The sequence below is a fragment of the Triturus cristatus genome, chromosome 6 (assembly GCF_964204655.1).
Source record: "Triturus cristatus chromosome 6, aTriCri1.1, whole genome shotgun sequence".
NCBI classification, from domain to species: domain Eukaryota; kingdom Metazoa; phylum Chordata; class Amphibia; order Caudata; family Salamandridae; genus Triturus; species Triturus cristatus.
Genome location: NC_140589.1, coordinates 208,964,962 through 208,982,777, shown reverse-complemented (window position 1 = coordinate 208,982,777; position 17,816 = coordinate 208,964,962). Strand labels below are relative to the sequence as shown.

The 17,816-nt window shown below is 45.4% G+C and overlaps 1 protein-coding gene across 3 annotated transcripts in view; it reads left to right on the top strand.

The window, feature by feature from the left end:
- CLIC5 (CLIC family member 5) overlaps window positions 1-17,816 on the top strand; it is a 465,318-nt gene that overhangs the window by 295,006 nt on the left and 152,496 nt on the right. For all 3 annotated transcript variants that reach the window (XM_085610537.1, XM_085610538.1, XM_085610539.1), the window contains exon 2: window positions 14,987-15,096. In XM_085610537.1, the coding sequence (XP_085466663.1) occupies window positions 14,987-15,096 (110 nt within the window). The remainder of the gene's footprint in view (window positions 1-14,986; window positions 15,097-17,816) is intronic.

Genomic DNA, 17,816 nt, shown 5'->3' with positions numbered 1-17,816 from the left:
GTTTTTGGTGTTTGTATGACACACATTGTGCTGTAGTCATGGTCTCATAGTGCCATCAGTACGAAGGTGGTTTTTCCTACATAGTTCCGTGGTTACAGTGGAAACCCAGAGTATCATTCAACTTGTGATGATTTGTTACAGGTATTATGTCTGTCGCTTCTTCTAGGATGTCCACCATGTCAGTCTTCGTCATGGTGTAAATGGAACATTTAGACATTTCAGAACAGCCATCGAGTAGATAGTTCATTGTTTCACGTGTGGTCAGAGACTGTTCATGCTGAATGCTGTGGATTTAAAGAGGAGAGACATTTTGAGTGGCTATCTGCAAAGCAAGAGTGATTGAGTGATTTATTGAGGGTCCCTTGGGACCCATCAAACTATTAAAATTTACTGTTAATTAATAGCTTATAATAGTGATAACTGGCCATCCTGTTTGTCTCCGATGCATAAGCATTGATGCACATGGCTACGCTGAATCTTTAAGGAGACAGCAGTAGGAACTTAAAGCTGGTTTGCACTGGTGTGATGCCTGCTACTGTCAGCTTTAGAGACTCAAGGATGCAAAGCCCTCTCTGGACCCCTCTCAATCCGCTTGGGTGCCCGTGAGTCTCATTGACCTTGGGTAGGCCTAAAGTGGCAAGCGTGCTGCGCAACTGTTCCTTATTGACTGCGCTAATAGCATACAAGAGTGGAGAATTGAGGACACAATGCACTGGCTGGTTTAGCTGCTGTTCAATCAATCAATCAATCGGGGTTGGTAAAGCGCAGCTTCTCACCAGCGAGGGTCTCAAGGTGCTGGAGGGGGGCGTAGGTGGCTCCGTAGAATGCTAGGGTCATCCAAAGAGCCAGGTCTTGAGGTCTTTTATGAACTGGTGCAGTGTGGGGGAATTGCTGGAGGTTGAGGGGAAGATGATCCAGGCCTTAGCTGCGAGGTAGGAGAAGGATTTTCCTCCCGTTTTGGTCTTGTAGATGCGTGGAACAGTGGCCAGAGAGAGGTCGGCTGATCAGAGATGTCTTTTGAGTGCGTGGAAGGCGAGGCGGTTGTTCAGGTATGTTGGTCCGGTGTTGTGAAGGGCCTTGTATGCGTGGATGAGGAGTTTGAAGGTTATTCTTCTTTTGACTTGGAGCCAGTGGAGATCGCGGAGGTGTTGGGTGATGTGGCTGCGGCGGTGGGGTGCCGAGGATCAGTCTGGCAGCTGCGTTCTGGGCGGTCTACAGTCTGCAAAGGGGTTTCTTGTTGATTCCGGCATAGAGAGCGTTGCCGTAGTCCAGTCAGCTACTGATGAGAGCGTGCGTGACAGTTTTTCTGCTTTCGGATGGGATCCATTTGAACGTCCTTCGAAGCATGTGGAGATTGTTGAAGCAGGTCGAAGATACAGTGTTAATCCGGCAGTTCATTGTGAGCGATGAGTCAAGTATGGCACCGAGGTTTCGTGCGTGGTTTGTCAGGTTTGGGGGGTTACCGAGGGCAGGGGCCTCCAGGAGTCATCCCATGCGATGCGGAGGGGGTGGAGCCAAGGATGAGGACTTCTGTTTTCTAGGAGTTGAGTTTCAGGCAGCTGTTCTTCATCCAGGTGGCAGCGGCATTCATCCCTTCTTGGAAGTTGTGTTTGGTGATGTTGGGTTCGTTGGTGAGGGAGAGGATAAGCTAGGTGTCCTCGGCGCAAGAGCGATGTTGAGCCCGTGCTTCCTGACTATGGTTGCGAGGGGGGCTATGTAGATGTTCAAGAGGGTGGGGCTTAGTAAGGAACCCTGGGGCACTCCACAGTTGGTGTCTGTCTGTTCCGAGAGGTAGGGCGGTAGCCTGACTTGCTGAGTTCTGCTGGTGAGGAATGAGCATATCCAGTCAAGGACCTTGCCGCGGATGCCGGCGTCGTGCAGTCTGGTGGCTAGGGTGCGGTGGGAGACCATGTCAAATACTGCAGAGAAGTCCAGGAGGATGAGTCAGCCATTTTACCCTGGTTAAGGAGGGAGCGGATGTCATCGGTGGCGGCGAGTAGGGCGGTCTTGGTGCTGTGGTTGCTGCTTAATCCGGATTGGGAGATGTCCAGGATTTTGCTAGCTTTGATGAAGTTTGTTAGCTGGGTATTGACGGCCTTTTCGATGAATTTGGTTGCGAAAGGAAGCAGGGAGATGGGTTTGACATTTTTGAGGTCCGTCTGGTCTGCAGAGGGTTTCTTCAGAAGAGGGGTGACTTCGGCGTGTTTCCAGTCGTCGGGAAGGTGGCGGTTTCGAAGGAGCAGTTGATCATCTGATGTAGTTCGAGTGCGATGACCGAGGCGGCTCTGTGGAAGGTTTGGGATGGGCAGGGGTCTGAGGGTGCTCCGAAGTGGATGCTGTACATGGTCTTCAAGGTGTCTTCTGTCAGGAGCGGTGCAGAGGTCTTGGTTTTCGGAGTTGACGTCGATCATCCTAATCTTGAGGTGGAAGAAGGTGTTGAGTTTGTAGCAGAGGTACTGGGAGGGTGGGGCGTCTGTTGTTTCACTGCCGGGTTTGGTGAATTCCTTAATGAAGGAGAAGAGTTCTTTGGTTTTGTGAGCGTATTGTGGTTCTGTCTTGGAGGGATTTTTCCCTTGTGGATTTGATGAGATGGCGGTGTGAGGTGGTGGTTGCTCTGTAGGCAGCACGGGATTCCGGGGTTTTATTGTTCCTCCATGTCTTTTCGAGTTGTCGGCAGAAGCGTTTGAATTCCTGAAGTGCATGGGTGAACCATTCCTACAGGATTGTGGAAGAAGCACAGGGCACAAGTCGGGGGTACATGCGGGTAGATGTCATCTCCCCATTATTTTCACTGGGTAGGAGCCGTCTGCCGTACCAAGAAGCTGGTCCTTACTAAAGTAGGCTGAACTTGTCCCGGTCTAATTCTCAGACACCAGGACACGTTCAGCAGTGCCTGCACATTGTTTGCTTTCCATCCCCAGCAGCAACGTAGGGAGGGGCTTTATTATTTTCACCTCCAGCTGGGCCAAAGATTAAGGCAGAAGTTAAGGGGCCATTAAGCCTCCTTTAGTTCCAATATGATCCTGGCTGGGCACTGTCTAGAGCCTCACAATTAGATGCAAATGCAACAGAAACGAAACCGACAGGTCCTTGAGAGAGGCATGCTTTTGAAATTTTTTCAGTCAGTATATAAGAGACATGCATGCACTGTAAGAGAGTCAGATGTATTGGTCTGTTCCAGTATTTACACAAATAACAATTAAAACACTATTGTTTTTTCTTCTATAGCGCTACTCATTCTGGTGCAGGGTGTCAGAGCGCTTTACGTACCATACTCATTATACATTGACAAAAAATAATGTAAGTGTGTGAACCAATGTACAGGATGTGTTACAAAAGTTTAAGGGTTATGAGATGTAGGAGTCGCATGTCCTTCATAGCTCACTGTGCTATATTAGAAGAATGTATTAACTGCAAGTAACAAAAGGATCCTTGTGTTAAAAGCAGTAATCCACTTACCTTTCTATATAAAATAAAATCTGTCATCTGCATATTACATGATGTGCTTTGCGGGAGACACATTAACCTTCTATACTACTTTGATTCAAATCTGGGACTAGACAAAACTCATATGTCTCTAGCAAAAGCATTAACCTCCAGAGTTATCTTAGTATTGTTATTTTTCCCTGAGATTTACTGGGCACACAAAGATCTCTGAAGCAGGTGCCTTAAATCCATGCGATATTTTAAAATGCTGACTTTGCAACCAGTTAAGCAGAACATGCCATGTTTCGCTAATTTCTTTGTAGCAGAGTTAAACAAAAAAAATGTATTTGTTGAGGCCCAGATTTTGTATTGGGTTGCGCCACTTTTTTGGCACAAAACTGACTCAAACTCTTAATGATAGATCTGCTAAACATAAGTGTGAGTTCTTAATAGCTGATGTCACTTCTTGTGATGTCACTTCCTGTGAGGTCACTACCTGTGCAGTCACATGCGATGTTACTTGTCATGACGTCATGTGCTGTGATGTTTCTTTTAGGGGAATGAACGAGACTGGAGAGTTTGCCAGCGTTTATGCTGCAGCGTAGGTAGGGACACATGGCAGATGAGACAAAGTATTTCTTCAGATTCAGGCTGGCATTAGTGGTCAGCAGGAGTCTCAAAACGGGTATTGATAAGTAGAAGACACTTTCTAATTGATGTTAATGTTAATGTTAATGTTAATGTCATTTATAGAGCGCAACAAATACCCGGAGGTGTCCTGGCGCTTCTTGATTCTCTAAGACTGGCAGGAAACAGTAAAAGGAGGCAGACTACACTTTGGAAAAGAGCCACGTTTTCAATTCCTTACGAAAAGGTAAAAGCTCGGTGAAAGATCTCAGATAGCGAGGTAATTCATTCCAAGCCTTCGCTGTGCCATAAATAAAGCTTTTGCCTCCCCAGCGGGCTTTCTTTATACGAGGCACCCAGACCAGGTTGGCCTCTTCAGAGCGCAAATGTCTGCCTGGAACGTACCAGCGAAGTCTTTGCTGTAGAAACTCTGGACCTATTCCATGTAAGGCCTTAAAGGCCAGGCATAGTACTTTAAATTGTATACGGCTTTTTACTGGGAGCCAGTGTAGAGCTTTCCTCTCTTTAGAGACGGAACAGGGATTTGAAGAGTCCATCAGTAATCTAACTGCTGCATTTTGCAGTATCTGCAGTTTTTTTAATCCTTTTAGTTGCATATTAAGGTAGAGTCCGTTACAGTAGTCCAGTCTGGACATTACCGTAGCACCAACTACAATTTGTCTACTGTCCTTAGGCAATAAGGGCAGGACTTTTCTCAACATTTTAATAGTATAGCTGATTTTGGAGGCTAGTGCATTTACTTGAGGTTCTAAGGTCAATTTATCATCCAATATAATCCCCAGGTTCTTAACCTTTCTAGTTGGCACAGGGGCTTTCCCCATTAGGTCTGGCCACCAGGAAGGAGTCCAAAAACTGGTGTTATTCCCAAACAATATCACTTCAGTTTTCTCTGAGTTTAATTTGAGACAATTGTTTGCCATCCAGTTGTCCACTGCTAGCATACACTCTTGAAAACGACCTTCCACATTAGTCTCGCACTCAGGTGTCAGAGATACCACAATTTGAGTATCGTCGGCGTATGATGTAAGGCTGAAACCAAAGGTGTCTATAATTGGGGCCAGTGCACTAACATAAATATTAAAAAGAGTCGGACTAAGTGAGGACCCTTGCGGGACCCCACAAGGCAATGAAAAGGGATTGGACTGAAAATCTCCCAGGGCGACAATCTGTTTCCTGTCCGCGAGGAATGACCTTAGGAGCTCCCAGGCCTTCCCCTGATGATATAGATGTATCCCCCATACCCGCTCTCCGAATACGCCAGGAGATGCCATTTTATGGGGCTCCTTACACAGTAAATATTGCTAATTGCACCGTACACACCAAGGTCACTTTGGCTATCAATGTATATGATTATATAAAATATTGCCTTTATTTGACACTATGCTCAACGATCGTATGCAGCCTGTGAAGACAGCTATTAGCTTTCATAATTCTGGGGCTCCATTCAATGTTTGTATGCTTGATGGGAGTGCGAAAGAGAGTGTGAGTGTGGTGTGTGTGTGTGTATGTGCGTGTATGTGCGTGCACGTGCGTGCGTGTGTGTACCTTTGCAGAGAGAAGAGTCAGGCCTATTCGTTCCATGCAAGCTTCTTTTCCTGGGAAGAGATGCCTCCAGCAATGTGCATGGATCTTTTGTCTGTAAACTGAGAAAATGTTAATGTATTGTAAGCTTTCCAGGGGCCGGATTACACATGACTGCGCCAGCACTAGTTGTCGCTGTGCACCAGAGTATGTTTGTGTTTATGTGCGTTTGCATCTGTGCGCTAATACAATATGCGCACAGATGCAAACAACACAGATCTCAAAGTCTGCGGCAACATCACGGCGCATTACAAACCGATCCTCTGTAATGCCATCGGGTGCATACTATGGCGCACGGCGACAACTAGCGCCGGCGCAGTCATGTGTAATACGGCCCCTGGTATTCCATTATGTGTCATCTTGACTTCAAGAGTTTGTTCTCCTTGAATCATTTGCTCTCGTGAATAGATGCTTGATATGTTTCGGTAGATGAGCATGCTGCAAAAGTGCTAACTTAATTTGTAAGAAATTAAGTGCCAGGGTCCGAAGTATTTTTGGACCCAAAGTATTTTTCTGGAGTCCAGTGCTGGTGGCACATCCCGCAGCTCTTGCCACTGCTGCCAAATGCCAGTGACAGCAGTACCTACTGCTACAGTTATCGAAATGTACGCAGTTGGTAAACACTAGTTTTGATTGACCAAATATCTATGACGTTGAATTGAGGTATCTCACACAAGGGTCTCTAGTTTGTAATTCTTAGCCTGAGGTGGTTTTTGATCCCTTTTTAGATTATATTTCAGGCTTCCACTTTTCAGTTTTTTGCTGATTTTTACAGATAAATTCAGACAGAAAACAGCTATTTCCTGTCTGTATTTAATTTTAAAAGTGAAAAAATACAAAAAATTGTACTTCTTGTAAGTGACTCTCCTTGTTGTCCTTCATGAATTCCAGACCAGCCTTTAAGCAGATAGGCACCATGGGGATCCCTTAATTACGGACATATGTTCACATATATTTGTATATAATGTTAATATTTACCAGTCGGTGTAGTGTTCTGTTACATTTGGCTGCTTAATTTGCTAAAACGCGACAGGCTTCAAAGTAGGAGTGCATCTTTATCAGTTAAACAAATGTACAAGTATACCATTTAACTATTCCATTCAGTCTCAAAACATAAAATAAATATGGATACATACCAATAAAATGGCCAAAAAATAAATATGAATAAATACAGATGGAAATGTTAAAACAATAAATACCATAAAATCGGGAGCCCTTGTTATATTTCATATACAGCCGCAAGGATGTTATATCTCAAATTTCGCTATGGCACCTTACCTCTATTGTCTGCAAGCAAAGTGGAATCCCTGTAGCCCTATGAGCACTATATGTCCAACATGTCAGCAAGTGGAGGAATCCCGGTCACATTTAATTTTTTTTGCCCTTCATACGCTCGGCCCAGGAGAGCATGGATCATTCCACTATGCAAACAGCTCGGCCGTAGGCAACACCTGGATGTCTTACGACTCCTGCACACAGAGTCTATACAGACGATTGTCTGGGCAGTACCTAAATACCTTCTCAGGAGCTAGTCCATCAGATCCAAAGTGGTGGCCTAAGCTTTTTAGTATTTTAATATGCTTGGAATTCCTACTTTCATTCACCTTTTATGAAACATTTACATATGATACTTTAAAATTATGATACTGTATTTTACACCTTTTTAATGCACATTTATTTCCCTTTTTACTGACTTTTTTTTAATCTTCCTCCCTCTACCCATCTTATAGATGCCAGGATGCATAATTTCTTTTTCCCGATACTAGATATATGTGCAACTGTTGGTTCCATGTTCCATGTGTTGGACTACGCTTGCTCGGCTACCTTCGATGAGGTTTATTGTTTGTATTTTTTATGTGTCTCTGTCTTCATGTATTGTTAACATTTATGTTGCTGTCTTCTTACGTTTATGGTTGGAAAATACCGAATAAAGCATTTTGATGATGATGATGATTGGCCAAGTAGGGTAAAAATGATGGAGGACGTATGCGTGATATAGAAAAAGGATATCCACAATCAATGTAATTCAGCAAACTTATGTCACGAAACAGACAATTGGTAAATATTCAGCACTGGGACAAGTCATAGAAAAAAGAATCTCTCCTACACAACTCTACTGAGAGTACGGTGTTTGGAATGTACTCTTTGGTTATTTCTTTATTTATCATCCATAAGTGTTGTTTTAAGTGTAGGCCTCTGGCACAGTTAGGTAAATTGTCTTTGCAAAGAGAAGCCTATTTTCCTTCTCAAAGTATAGAGTGCATCACTATAGTAAGACCTTGATTGCTATCACCACACACTAATTTCAATGCCGCCATCTTTGTTCAGGAAGATATTATCAATATTCCAAGGAGATTGCCATAAGCTGTGAAGAAGGCTAGGCCTTTATCCTGGGGTTGGCAGAAATGCACAGTCTTTCTTTCAACTCGGCACTTGTCCTGATGCCCATCGATTGTGGCGGCCATGCTTGTCCCTCTGTCAGTGTGCACTGTAGCCTGTGGCGGCTGGCAGGGAACTGGGGTGGCGAGCCGGGGCTAAAAATACATTTATAAAAAACACTAAACCTTTGCCAGCCGCCGTCTCTCCTCAGCTTCGGTCCCTTCTCAGCAGGAAGCACACAGACTTCCTCCCCTAAACCAATCACAACTCTGCAGTGCAGTGTTATGATTGGTCTGAGCGCCGTGGTTCGGCGCTCAGACAGGGAATGGTGGTCTCTCATAGTGCATTTCCTGTTTTATTCTTTAACTTTTATGTCCGCTTTCTTGGGATCGGTAGGGGCGTCATGGAGAATGTTTAGGGAATGTTGAAAGAGTAAAAAGGTGCTGGATGAATGTTACAATGATGTAGACATAAGGCTGCAAGGAGCAGAAGATATTAACTGGGAGGCCGCAGCCTGAGACAGATGTGCAAGTTTGAGATGGCGGCCTTTGACTCTCTGGTTAGAAAACATCAATTTTCAAGTGTGTCTTCATTGTAGACTATCTAGTGTTTATGAATTATGAGCACACAGCTGGCCTTGGAACTACGAAGGCGTATCTGGGTACTTGGGAAACAGTGACAAACCTATTCATGTATGCAGGGATAATTGAGAGGTATTGCTTTTCCATACATATTTACTTAAAGGGGTATAAGTGAGTGGCTTGGCTTTCACTTTGCTGAAATTCAGTTGCCTGGAAATACTCTCGAAATGCAATGGGCATCCGATTAAACCAGGGGTGCAGGTGCCAAACAGGAGCATGTACACAAAAATGGCCAAACTAATTGTGTGCAGAGCCCAGCACATTATGGATTTAGTTACCTTGGTAAATGCACCACACAAAAATGTTTTGTTCCTAGAAGATATAAAAACAGCTGAAAAGGATTAACATACATAATACGCACTCATAAATCCTAGACATTGCCCCATTACCAGCCAAATTACTGAGAGATGTGAGTACATAGACGAATACACTAAGACATATAGGTAGTTGTTTACTAAATTATACCTTCGCAATGGAGCCAGCAAAATACACTCTCAATTCCAGGATTTATATGTGCATTAAAGCAACCACTACAGCGGCAGGAAACATACATCCTTCAAGCACTGTATGTAAAACACTCAAATCACTTAATTTATGGACCATCATTGGCAGAGGATTGATGAGCTGATAAATGTTCGAAACATTTCTAGATGATGGAGGGCTCTGGTGTTTGCTTTGTTGTCTTGATTGGCCTTTATTTGTTTGATTTGTCCCATAATAGGCATCATAATGTGTCCAATTCAAGGGCTATTTCTGCACCTGTGTGTGACTTACAAGTGTCAATAGCATTATTTACAAGGGCAAAAGTCCATTCCTGTTTCACAGGTTCATACATGATGGGATGTTGCCGTCATAAATGAGTTTACTCATACTTGAGAACTCACGAATTTTGACAAACATGTGGCAAGCAGCGTCCCAGCCTGAAGACAGATGGAGATTTCCGTCTCTGCCGTGATTAACCCCTCCGAGGGCCCCGCAGAGTAAGGGCTGTCGGAGGCTGACCTGTCATTCTGCCCTTCTAATCTGCATGGGCAGAATGGAGGGTCAGTTTCACTGCCCGCCACCCCCAGGAAAACCCTGGCGGTAAGGGGCAATGAAAACTGCTAATTTCCCTCGCCATGGGAGAAAACTCCTATGACAAGGGGAGCATTTTTATTTTTATTTTGAAAAAGAAATTCCAATTTCAGGATTTTGTTTAAAAAAATAAAATAAAGTAAACTCTTTGGTACAGGGTTCTGTCCCGCTGACGCAGCACTGTGCCAAAGAGGAAAATGCATTCACAGGAACTGCTGTGACACGAGTTCCTGCCAAAGCGTTTTAAATGACTGACAGCTTGGCGGTCGTTTATGAATTTTGCGGGTGGAGTACACTTGGACTGGCGGACGTAAAGTCCTCCGCCCAGCCAACAAAGATTACTCGGTCCACCGATAAATAAATTGGACCCTTACTCCTGTCAAGAGAAGGAGTACATCTATTTCTAGTGTGGGGCAATAGAGGGAAGACCCTCCATTTGGTGGGTGAGTTTGGAAGAGGTTTCTCCTTAGGGAAACATATTTTCCTGGTGGAGAAATAAAAAAGCTAACCTGTGAAAATTCCCTTGCGCTTTACATTTACAAAAGCAGATATGTAGGCTTGCGACACGCCATATGCATACATGTTTATTCCTGTAAATCTGTGGCGCACATAGATTTTCAGGGTTACTCCCATAATACTTTGAGAGTTTCAAGGAAATGTGACCTTTTTGGCGTTCTCAGCTCATCATTTGTGAATTAGGCCCCTGAGTCTTGATGCAGTGTCCATAATGCTGCCTAAAATGGTCCATCGTTTTGAATGCCATGTGCCAGCAATGTGCCTGTCTTCTCCTTCGAACAAGTGCCTAATGACCTTCAAATTTCAACATGTTCTAGCGAGAGGCGGATATTTGCCTGTTCACGCTCCTGAGCTTGGGAACACTTTGCCTAAGGAACCAAAAATTATGCAGATTCGCCTATCCTTTCGGAAGAGTCTGAAGATCTCGACATCTATGTACCATGACAATGTATATGTCTTCATGGTGCATGAAGGTGTACTTGACTATAGCCTTAAAGCGTGCTGTAGCGGGCTATACCGGCCATTAAAGGCCCACTCCAGACTTAAAGCCATTAACTCCTTCCATGCTCATGACGAGCTCAGCTCGTCATGAGTCACAGTGGAGCTGTGCTCATGACGAGCTGAGCTCGTCATAACGGCCGCGGCACGCCCACGTGCGAGAAATTCCCCGCCTGGGCGGAAGAATTTATCAGTGGGTGGGGTTGTGACGAGCTCAGCTCATCATGAGCACAGCTCCACTGTGAGTCATGACGAGCTGAGCTCATCACGAGCACAGCGGTGCCGTGGACCCCCCCCCCACGCACTGTGGGGGAATTACCCCCATAGCGAAGGGGTTAACAAGGGAACGGGACTTTAATGCTGGGATCGGGATAGCCCAACCACGGAGGACTATAAGGATATTAGAACATTCCGCCGCTAGAGGGCAGAATGTTCTAACAAATAAAATAAAGGCCTCAGAGATCCCAAGGGGGTGGTAATCCCCTCAGGCTCCCTGAGGCCTTTGTTCACATCAACAGCTGTGAAGGACAAGCATTGGAAAGTTGGAGCGCCGATCTTCTACAGTCCGTTAGATGCCCGGAGCACTCCACTGTTTTTAATGGAGCTCCCAAATTTCCAATGTTCTAATATACATTAGTAGTCACTGTCCTGGTTGTGACATTTTTGCAGAATTACATTTTGTTTCCCATTATTGCGTTGTACACCTAATGAGACAATTTTTTTAGAGAGCGAGTTCTCTTAATAAAAACAGTTTCCATATGACACATCATACCAGGCTTCTGCTTCTCCTGAGCTTTGTATAAGTAGGCGTTACTGTTGCCCAGTTTAATGGCACTACGTGTTACGTACATCCTTGGCTTAGAAGGATATGTTGTCCTTGATGGGATCCAGACTTCTTATCTCGAGAGCACGTCAGATTTCTACAGGGAAACGTATAGTCACAGTGATCTTGCCCAAATAGTATTTCAAAATGTGCAATAATTATTAATAGGCTCAAAAGGTCTTACACTGAATTGTTGAACACAGGGGATTTGTGCTTAATATAACATTCACTGTGTGTGGGGTTTAGCTGACTTCTTGTAATGCAACTGCAGGATTGAAGGGGTGAGCAGCAATTGGCCTTAAAGTACTATGAGAATAAATATGTATCTTCATATCTGGTGGGATCTCATACTGGGCTTACAAAGGTATACTGTGCTCTTTTTTTCTGAGGGAGGACTAGCGTTGCATGCAGCGAAAGGCGATTGGACTAGCTAAGAAAAGAATGAATGTGGGAGGACCACCCAAACAAGAGCACGAGACACTAGGAACCAAAGAGACACTCAGAGTAAAACAGAGTAAAGAAAACACCTGACGTGCTTGCTAAGTACTTCACCTGGCGCACACTGTACATGGAAATGACAGCTAAGCAGCTTAGGAACGACCCACCGAACGTGCAGCAATCCTGGCAGCGACACTGTGATTCGGAGGGGCTTCCCTTGGAAGCGGCATTGCATCCTATCAGCGAGGACCCGTGATCTGTGCCGCTGGCGCGCCCTAAATCCTGGTGTGAAACCTAAACGGGGTTAGAAGTCCATATTTCTTAAATGTTTTTCGTTTTAGTATGGACACTTCCTAGAAGAATCAGACCAGTTTTGTCATGTCTATGTGTGTGTGTGTACAATGTGTCTCGTAAAAGGAAAGCTCAGACACACGACTCTTGTGTGACCCTAAGTCCTCCAGCACCCGTTCCTGAGTTACCAGCTTTAGCCCCTTGGCCCTGAATGCTCCTCGGTGAAGCTTTCAGTGCCTGGACTCTGTGTTTTAACAACCTCGCCTCTAAGAGGCCTTCCTGCTACCCCAGCCATTGTACTCATAGAAGTGACTAATGAGGCAGCCTCGCTGACTGTCCACACCACTGAGGCCTCTCCAACAAGGCATGTTACCTGAGGCTTTGAAGCTCCCACAAATCAACAACTAGAAAAAAATCAAAAAAACTCAGTTAAGTCCTTCAAATCTCAAAAATTGAAACTGGTCATAAAATTATTCTTTCCAAGCACATGATTGAAATAAGAAAGACAATCCAGCTAAAATACCACGCTGCAAGGAGCACCATGATTCACTACTCCCAATGTAAGCTCCACCAAGAGTGCAGCGCCTAGACAGCACCCTGGATGGAGATTGATGATAAAGCGCTTTGAATACTGTGTGGTAATGCCCCATTCTTCTCGGTGGATCTCTCGCCGGCATCTGAAGCTGTTGATCACGGATCTCCTTTCACCAGGGTCCAATCCCACTTAGGCTAAGGAGGAACCGTTCTGGAGGGGCTCATCCCCCTTCATATGCTGGCGGAAACAATTTGGCATCCTTAAATCATCCAAATTCCGCCCCAAGTCCTTCGTGGTTTCAGTCTGTTGCCCTTGCTATTGAGTTCTTACATGGAGCCAGTGGCAAATGTGGTGATCCACGGTAGCTGCGCTGGGCCAACGCAATGCGGACAAGGCCCTCGTATACAAGAACGTCACATTGGGTAAGGACAGTAGCAGACTTAAATAGCCTCTCTTTCTAAAACTGATTTACAACTGCGCTCCTCAGTTGCTTCAAATGAATGTCTTCATAACAGGGTACCTCCCACTTCAGCGCAGAGAAACAGTCTTAGCCACACAAAATTGGCACACCTGAAGCACGGCGCTCAGTTACACCAATGCCCTCACTTCACATTCCAAATCCATTCGATTTGCTCTTCATCCACACCTACCATCAAAGAGACCCACATTTCCAACATCTGCCGGGTGCCAGCTTCACCGCCATCTGAAAGCCAAACCAATGCTCCCTTCGTCTCATTTCAGATCCCCAGTTTGCAGTGTCCTGTCCTGCATATACAGCTCTTACCATACCTGACTACACACTCACACCTGTAGATTCCAACATCAACAGCTTAGCCTGACTCCTTTTTTGGGTCAAGAATACAATAATGCCACCCATCGGCATATTGGGGGACTCCAACAGTACATACTGATAGAGGCAATGATGCACCACCTGCAAAGCAGAGCAGGGGGACCAATATCCATATCTCACCCGAAAACAAACTGTTCGCAAACGCCTGACGTCAACAAAGACTCAATGAGCATCTGGATATCAAAAAGGCACGTGCACTCGACCTGAGGGTTTGTTGTGCTGCCCCCAGACTGACTCTGGAACCCAAGCCCTCCTGAAGTTAGACTTTCCTTCTATTTGTTCTTGTTCAGGATAATCACAGCTTCTTATGCGGCCAGCTGTAACCAACTAAATGTAAACTCCTGGCGTGTGACTCTGCGTCACTTGAGGTAGAGCATCTGTTATTCTTTATATATTCTGGTTTATACTGTCTCCTAAATGTTACTTTTTCACTATTCATTGCTTCTGCATTGCTGTTAGGCGCTCTACATCCCCGGTGGGTATGTACACTTTGTAAAGGATATTCATAAATACATAAACATACACATGAAAGAAGTTGTCTTTGTGTCCTTTTATCATGTGGTCCCTATCAGAGAGTCAGAATCAAATTACACTCAGACATCAGCCAATGGAAGAGATGTATATATATATATATATATATACAAAAATAAGAATCATGGTCCCAGTGAATGCCCAGCGGGAACAAAGCAACATCATGAGGTGTTGTCTTCAAATTGGTGTTCAAATATTATTTCAAAGCTGTCTAATCTTAGAAAGTGGGCCAAGAAGGATCATAATTTAGGGTCTGATATTGAGTTTGGCGGACAGATCACTCCACCACAAACACGACGCATATCCTGTCCACTGTATTAGAAGCGCCTTGAACTGCAGCTTGGGAGGCATTTGCATGGGGTAAAGTCCCTAGACTACCATAGCACACTGACTCGCTCTATAGTTGTTTTAGTGGCTGCTACTACAGTTGACCTTTTCCCCGTTTAGTCTTTGTTTCTTTATGATGCTAATAAATATTTATTCCGCCGCCATTGGTGTTTTTTTGTTCAAGAGGGTTCCTCCTGTATTTGCCTCACAGGAGTCATTTGTGGCTGTCTAGACAGATAGCCTAATGTCTAGCAAGAGTACGCGTCAAGTAGGCCCTTGGCCCACTTAGATAACGTTATCTCACTGAGCTATATTTGAATGTGGTTAGTGTCTGCTTTCTGTCATGGCCTGGCCTCCAGCCGCCATCTTGGTTTGACCGGTCGCGGTGCTGCTCAGTGGACGCTGACCTCCTTTCTTTGTTTTTCTAGGCCGGCATTGATGGAGAAAGCATTGGGAACTGCCCCTTCTCGCAGCGGCTCTTCATGATCCTCTGGCTCAAAGGGGTCGTCTTCAACGTCACCACCGTCGACTTAAAAAGGTAAACGACTTCTACTCATTTCTTACAAAACCATTCTGTGTGAGACCAAAACATAATTATTTAAGAAGGCAAAAGTGGGACATAGGCTATAATTGAAGGATAATAATCGATAAAAAAAAATAGAATCTGCTTTTAAGCATCATAGAGTGGAAGGGGGAGTTGCATAATATAGGCTATTGCTCTGGACAAGGCAGGGGTGGATGTACAACGGACTAACTTTGATGTGAACAGAATCACAAACTTTTCAGTGCTCTGTAAAGGTGACATGCACTTCACCTGTGGGATCCATCAGCCGGAAGGACCTAGAAGTCTACGAATGCACAATGAGTGTGTAACTATCAACTCAAACATAAAACAAGGAGGAAAGGTAAAAACGTTTTAACAGGTCATATTGTAGGGTGTTTTTGCTGAATTTTTAAGTGTTTGAATCAACACATAGGATTTGGGCTCAGAGTTCAAGTGGTTGTTCATGGGTCATGGTGAGCAAGGCGGCATCTCTAGGTAAATGTCCAGACCAGAGCCAAAGAAAAGGGAAACATTTGGACCAAAGATGGTGTACTGCATTACATTGTATCAATTTAAATCCTGCATTAGTGGAGGTCCTCTTCACCCCCTCTTTTATGCCCTCCCACCCAGTATCTCCTTCCATCTACTCTGAATGGTCAGGGTGTGCAATGGGAAGTCTCCCTGCAGTGCCCTGTAAACATGGGACACCAGCTTTCGTCGCACAGCCATATTGAGTCATAAGAGTCTGGGACTCCTGAGGCCCGTTCAGGAATGTTGGTCTGATTCCCCAATTGCCCCGGTTCCAAGTTAACGGCTGACGTAGCATCAGCCAGTGTAACACTTTTATCATTGGGATATCTATCTCGCAGGGTTTCGCAACTCCCAGCATTCCAAGGGTTGACGGACATTGTCCATGTGATCTGCGCGAAGGGGCGCAAGGTCCAAATGCACAAGTCCGGTGCATAAGGAGATCGACGTCACACCCCTCTGACTATCCTCTTCAAGGTACCACACACCTGCCCAACCACATACGGCACTGAGCTTGGAACACCTGCACCCTACATTAGGAGCCCTGGTAGGGGAGCCCCTCCACACGCACCCTCCACCAACCTTTTCTCCTAAGTGTCCCTCTCATCTAACCAGTTTACTGCATGCTGCAACTGGGTATTTAGATAGTATAACTCCAAGCATGGCAACTCCGAGCCCCCCTGGTTCCAGGTACGTTTCTGCGAAGCCACGGCTACCCTCTTTCTCCCTGAGTCTCAAAGCAGTTGCACAATCAATTTATCTAGTTCAGCAAAAGATTTTCTAGGGATATCATACATTGTACCCTGGAAGATAAATAGGCAACAGGGTAGAAGTTAGCTGGAGAGTGTTCCAGAATCTCACAAAGGGCATCAGACCTTCTAGCACCGTACCCATATTTAGGGTAGTGAATGTCACAGCTTTCCTCATTATCCTAATCCCAAGGTACCTAACGCTAGAAGTCTTCCAAAAATAGACCCACCGTCGGCAGTCTGTAAAGGACACTCCACCAGTGCACCCAATGGAAGTGGGTTAGACTTAACCTGGCTCACGTTGAGCTCAGATATCTCCCCAGATTCCGAATGGGTAGCAAACATAATAGGACCTGATATTCAGGTTGACGCAGGTACACCAGAGCGTCGTCCACATGCAAGGAGACAACGTGAGTGGTTGTTCCTATAGCAATGCCCCATCCCTGCAAACCTGATCGTAACCTACACACCATTTGGCCACTGTCAATGCAAAAAGCATTGGTGACAGAGGGCAGCCCTGCCTGGTCCCCCTGAACTTTGGAAAGTGGCAGAACACAGTTCTACCAATGCGCACCCTCACCACTGGGCCATAGTATAATAGCTTCATTCATTGGAAGAATGAGTCTCCAAATCCCAATATTCGTAGCACTTGCCAGAGAAAGTCCCCAGCAATAGAATCAAAAGTCTGCTCTTTCTCAAGAGGCTCCAGAGCCGGATACAGGAATCATGCAGACCCTGTTACAGTACCTTGGAGGCATCAGTTCCTTAGGTGGTGCAGGGTCATTGAAGTTTTGCAGCTCCGGGACGATGCACTGCACAGAGAAGGTGATGTATCGGTTGCGAGTGCGAGACACCTGAAGGCGATACCGGTGTCGATGATGCGTCGATGTCAAAAGTGTCCTGCGTCGATTCCTCAGCCTCAGTGTCAAACCCCGGGGCTGAATGCGATGCGTACGTCGAACTCGACGTGCGGTGTCCACGGCTTCGGTGCAGGCAGCGGCGATGTTGCAGGGATGCCCCAATTCCGAACTGACACTTGGAGTCGATGCGTTGGTTTCTTGATTGCAGCACCAAATTCGCCTCCAAGGGCCCAGTACTGGATTTGGCACTACTTGGCAGGACAGGACTCACAGCAGAGGGCTGGTAGCAAGATGCAGGTGAAGACTTTGATGTCCCTGAGACTTCAGCAACAGGAGGCAAGCTCAGTCAAGCCCTTGGAGAACATTAGAAAGCAGGATGCACAGAGTAAAGTCCTGTCCCCTCACTCCCAGGCAAGAAGCAGCAGGCAACAGGCCAACACAGTAAAGCAAACAGCAAAGTGTCAGTCCCTCCTGGCAGCACAACAGCTCTTCTCCCTGGCAGAACATGCTCAGCCCAGAAGTGTTCAGAGTATACGGTGTCATAGGTCCAGTACTTATACCCAATTTAGCATTTGAA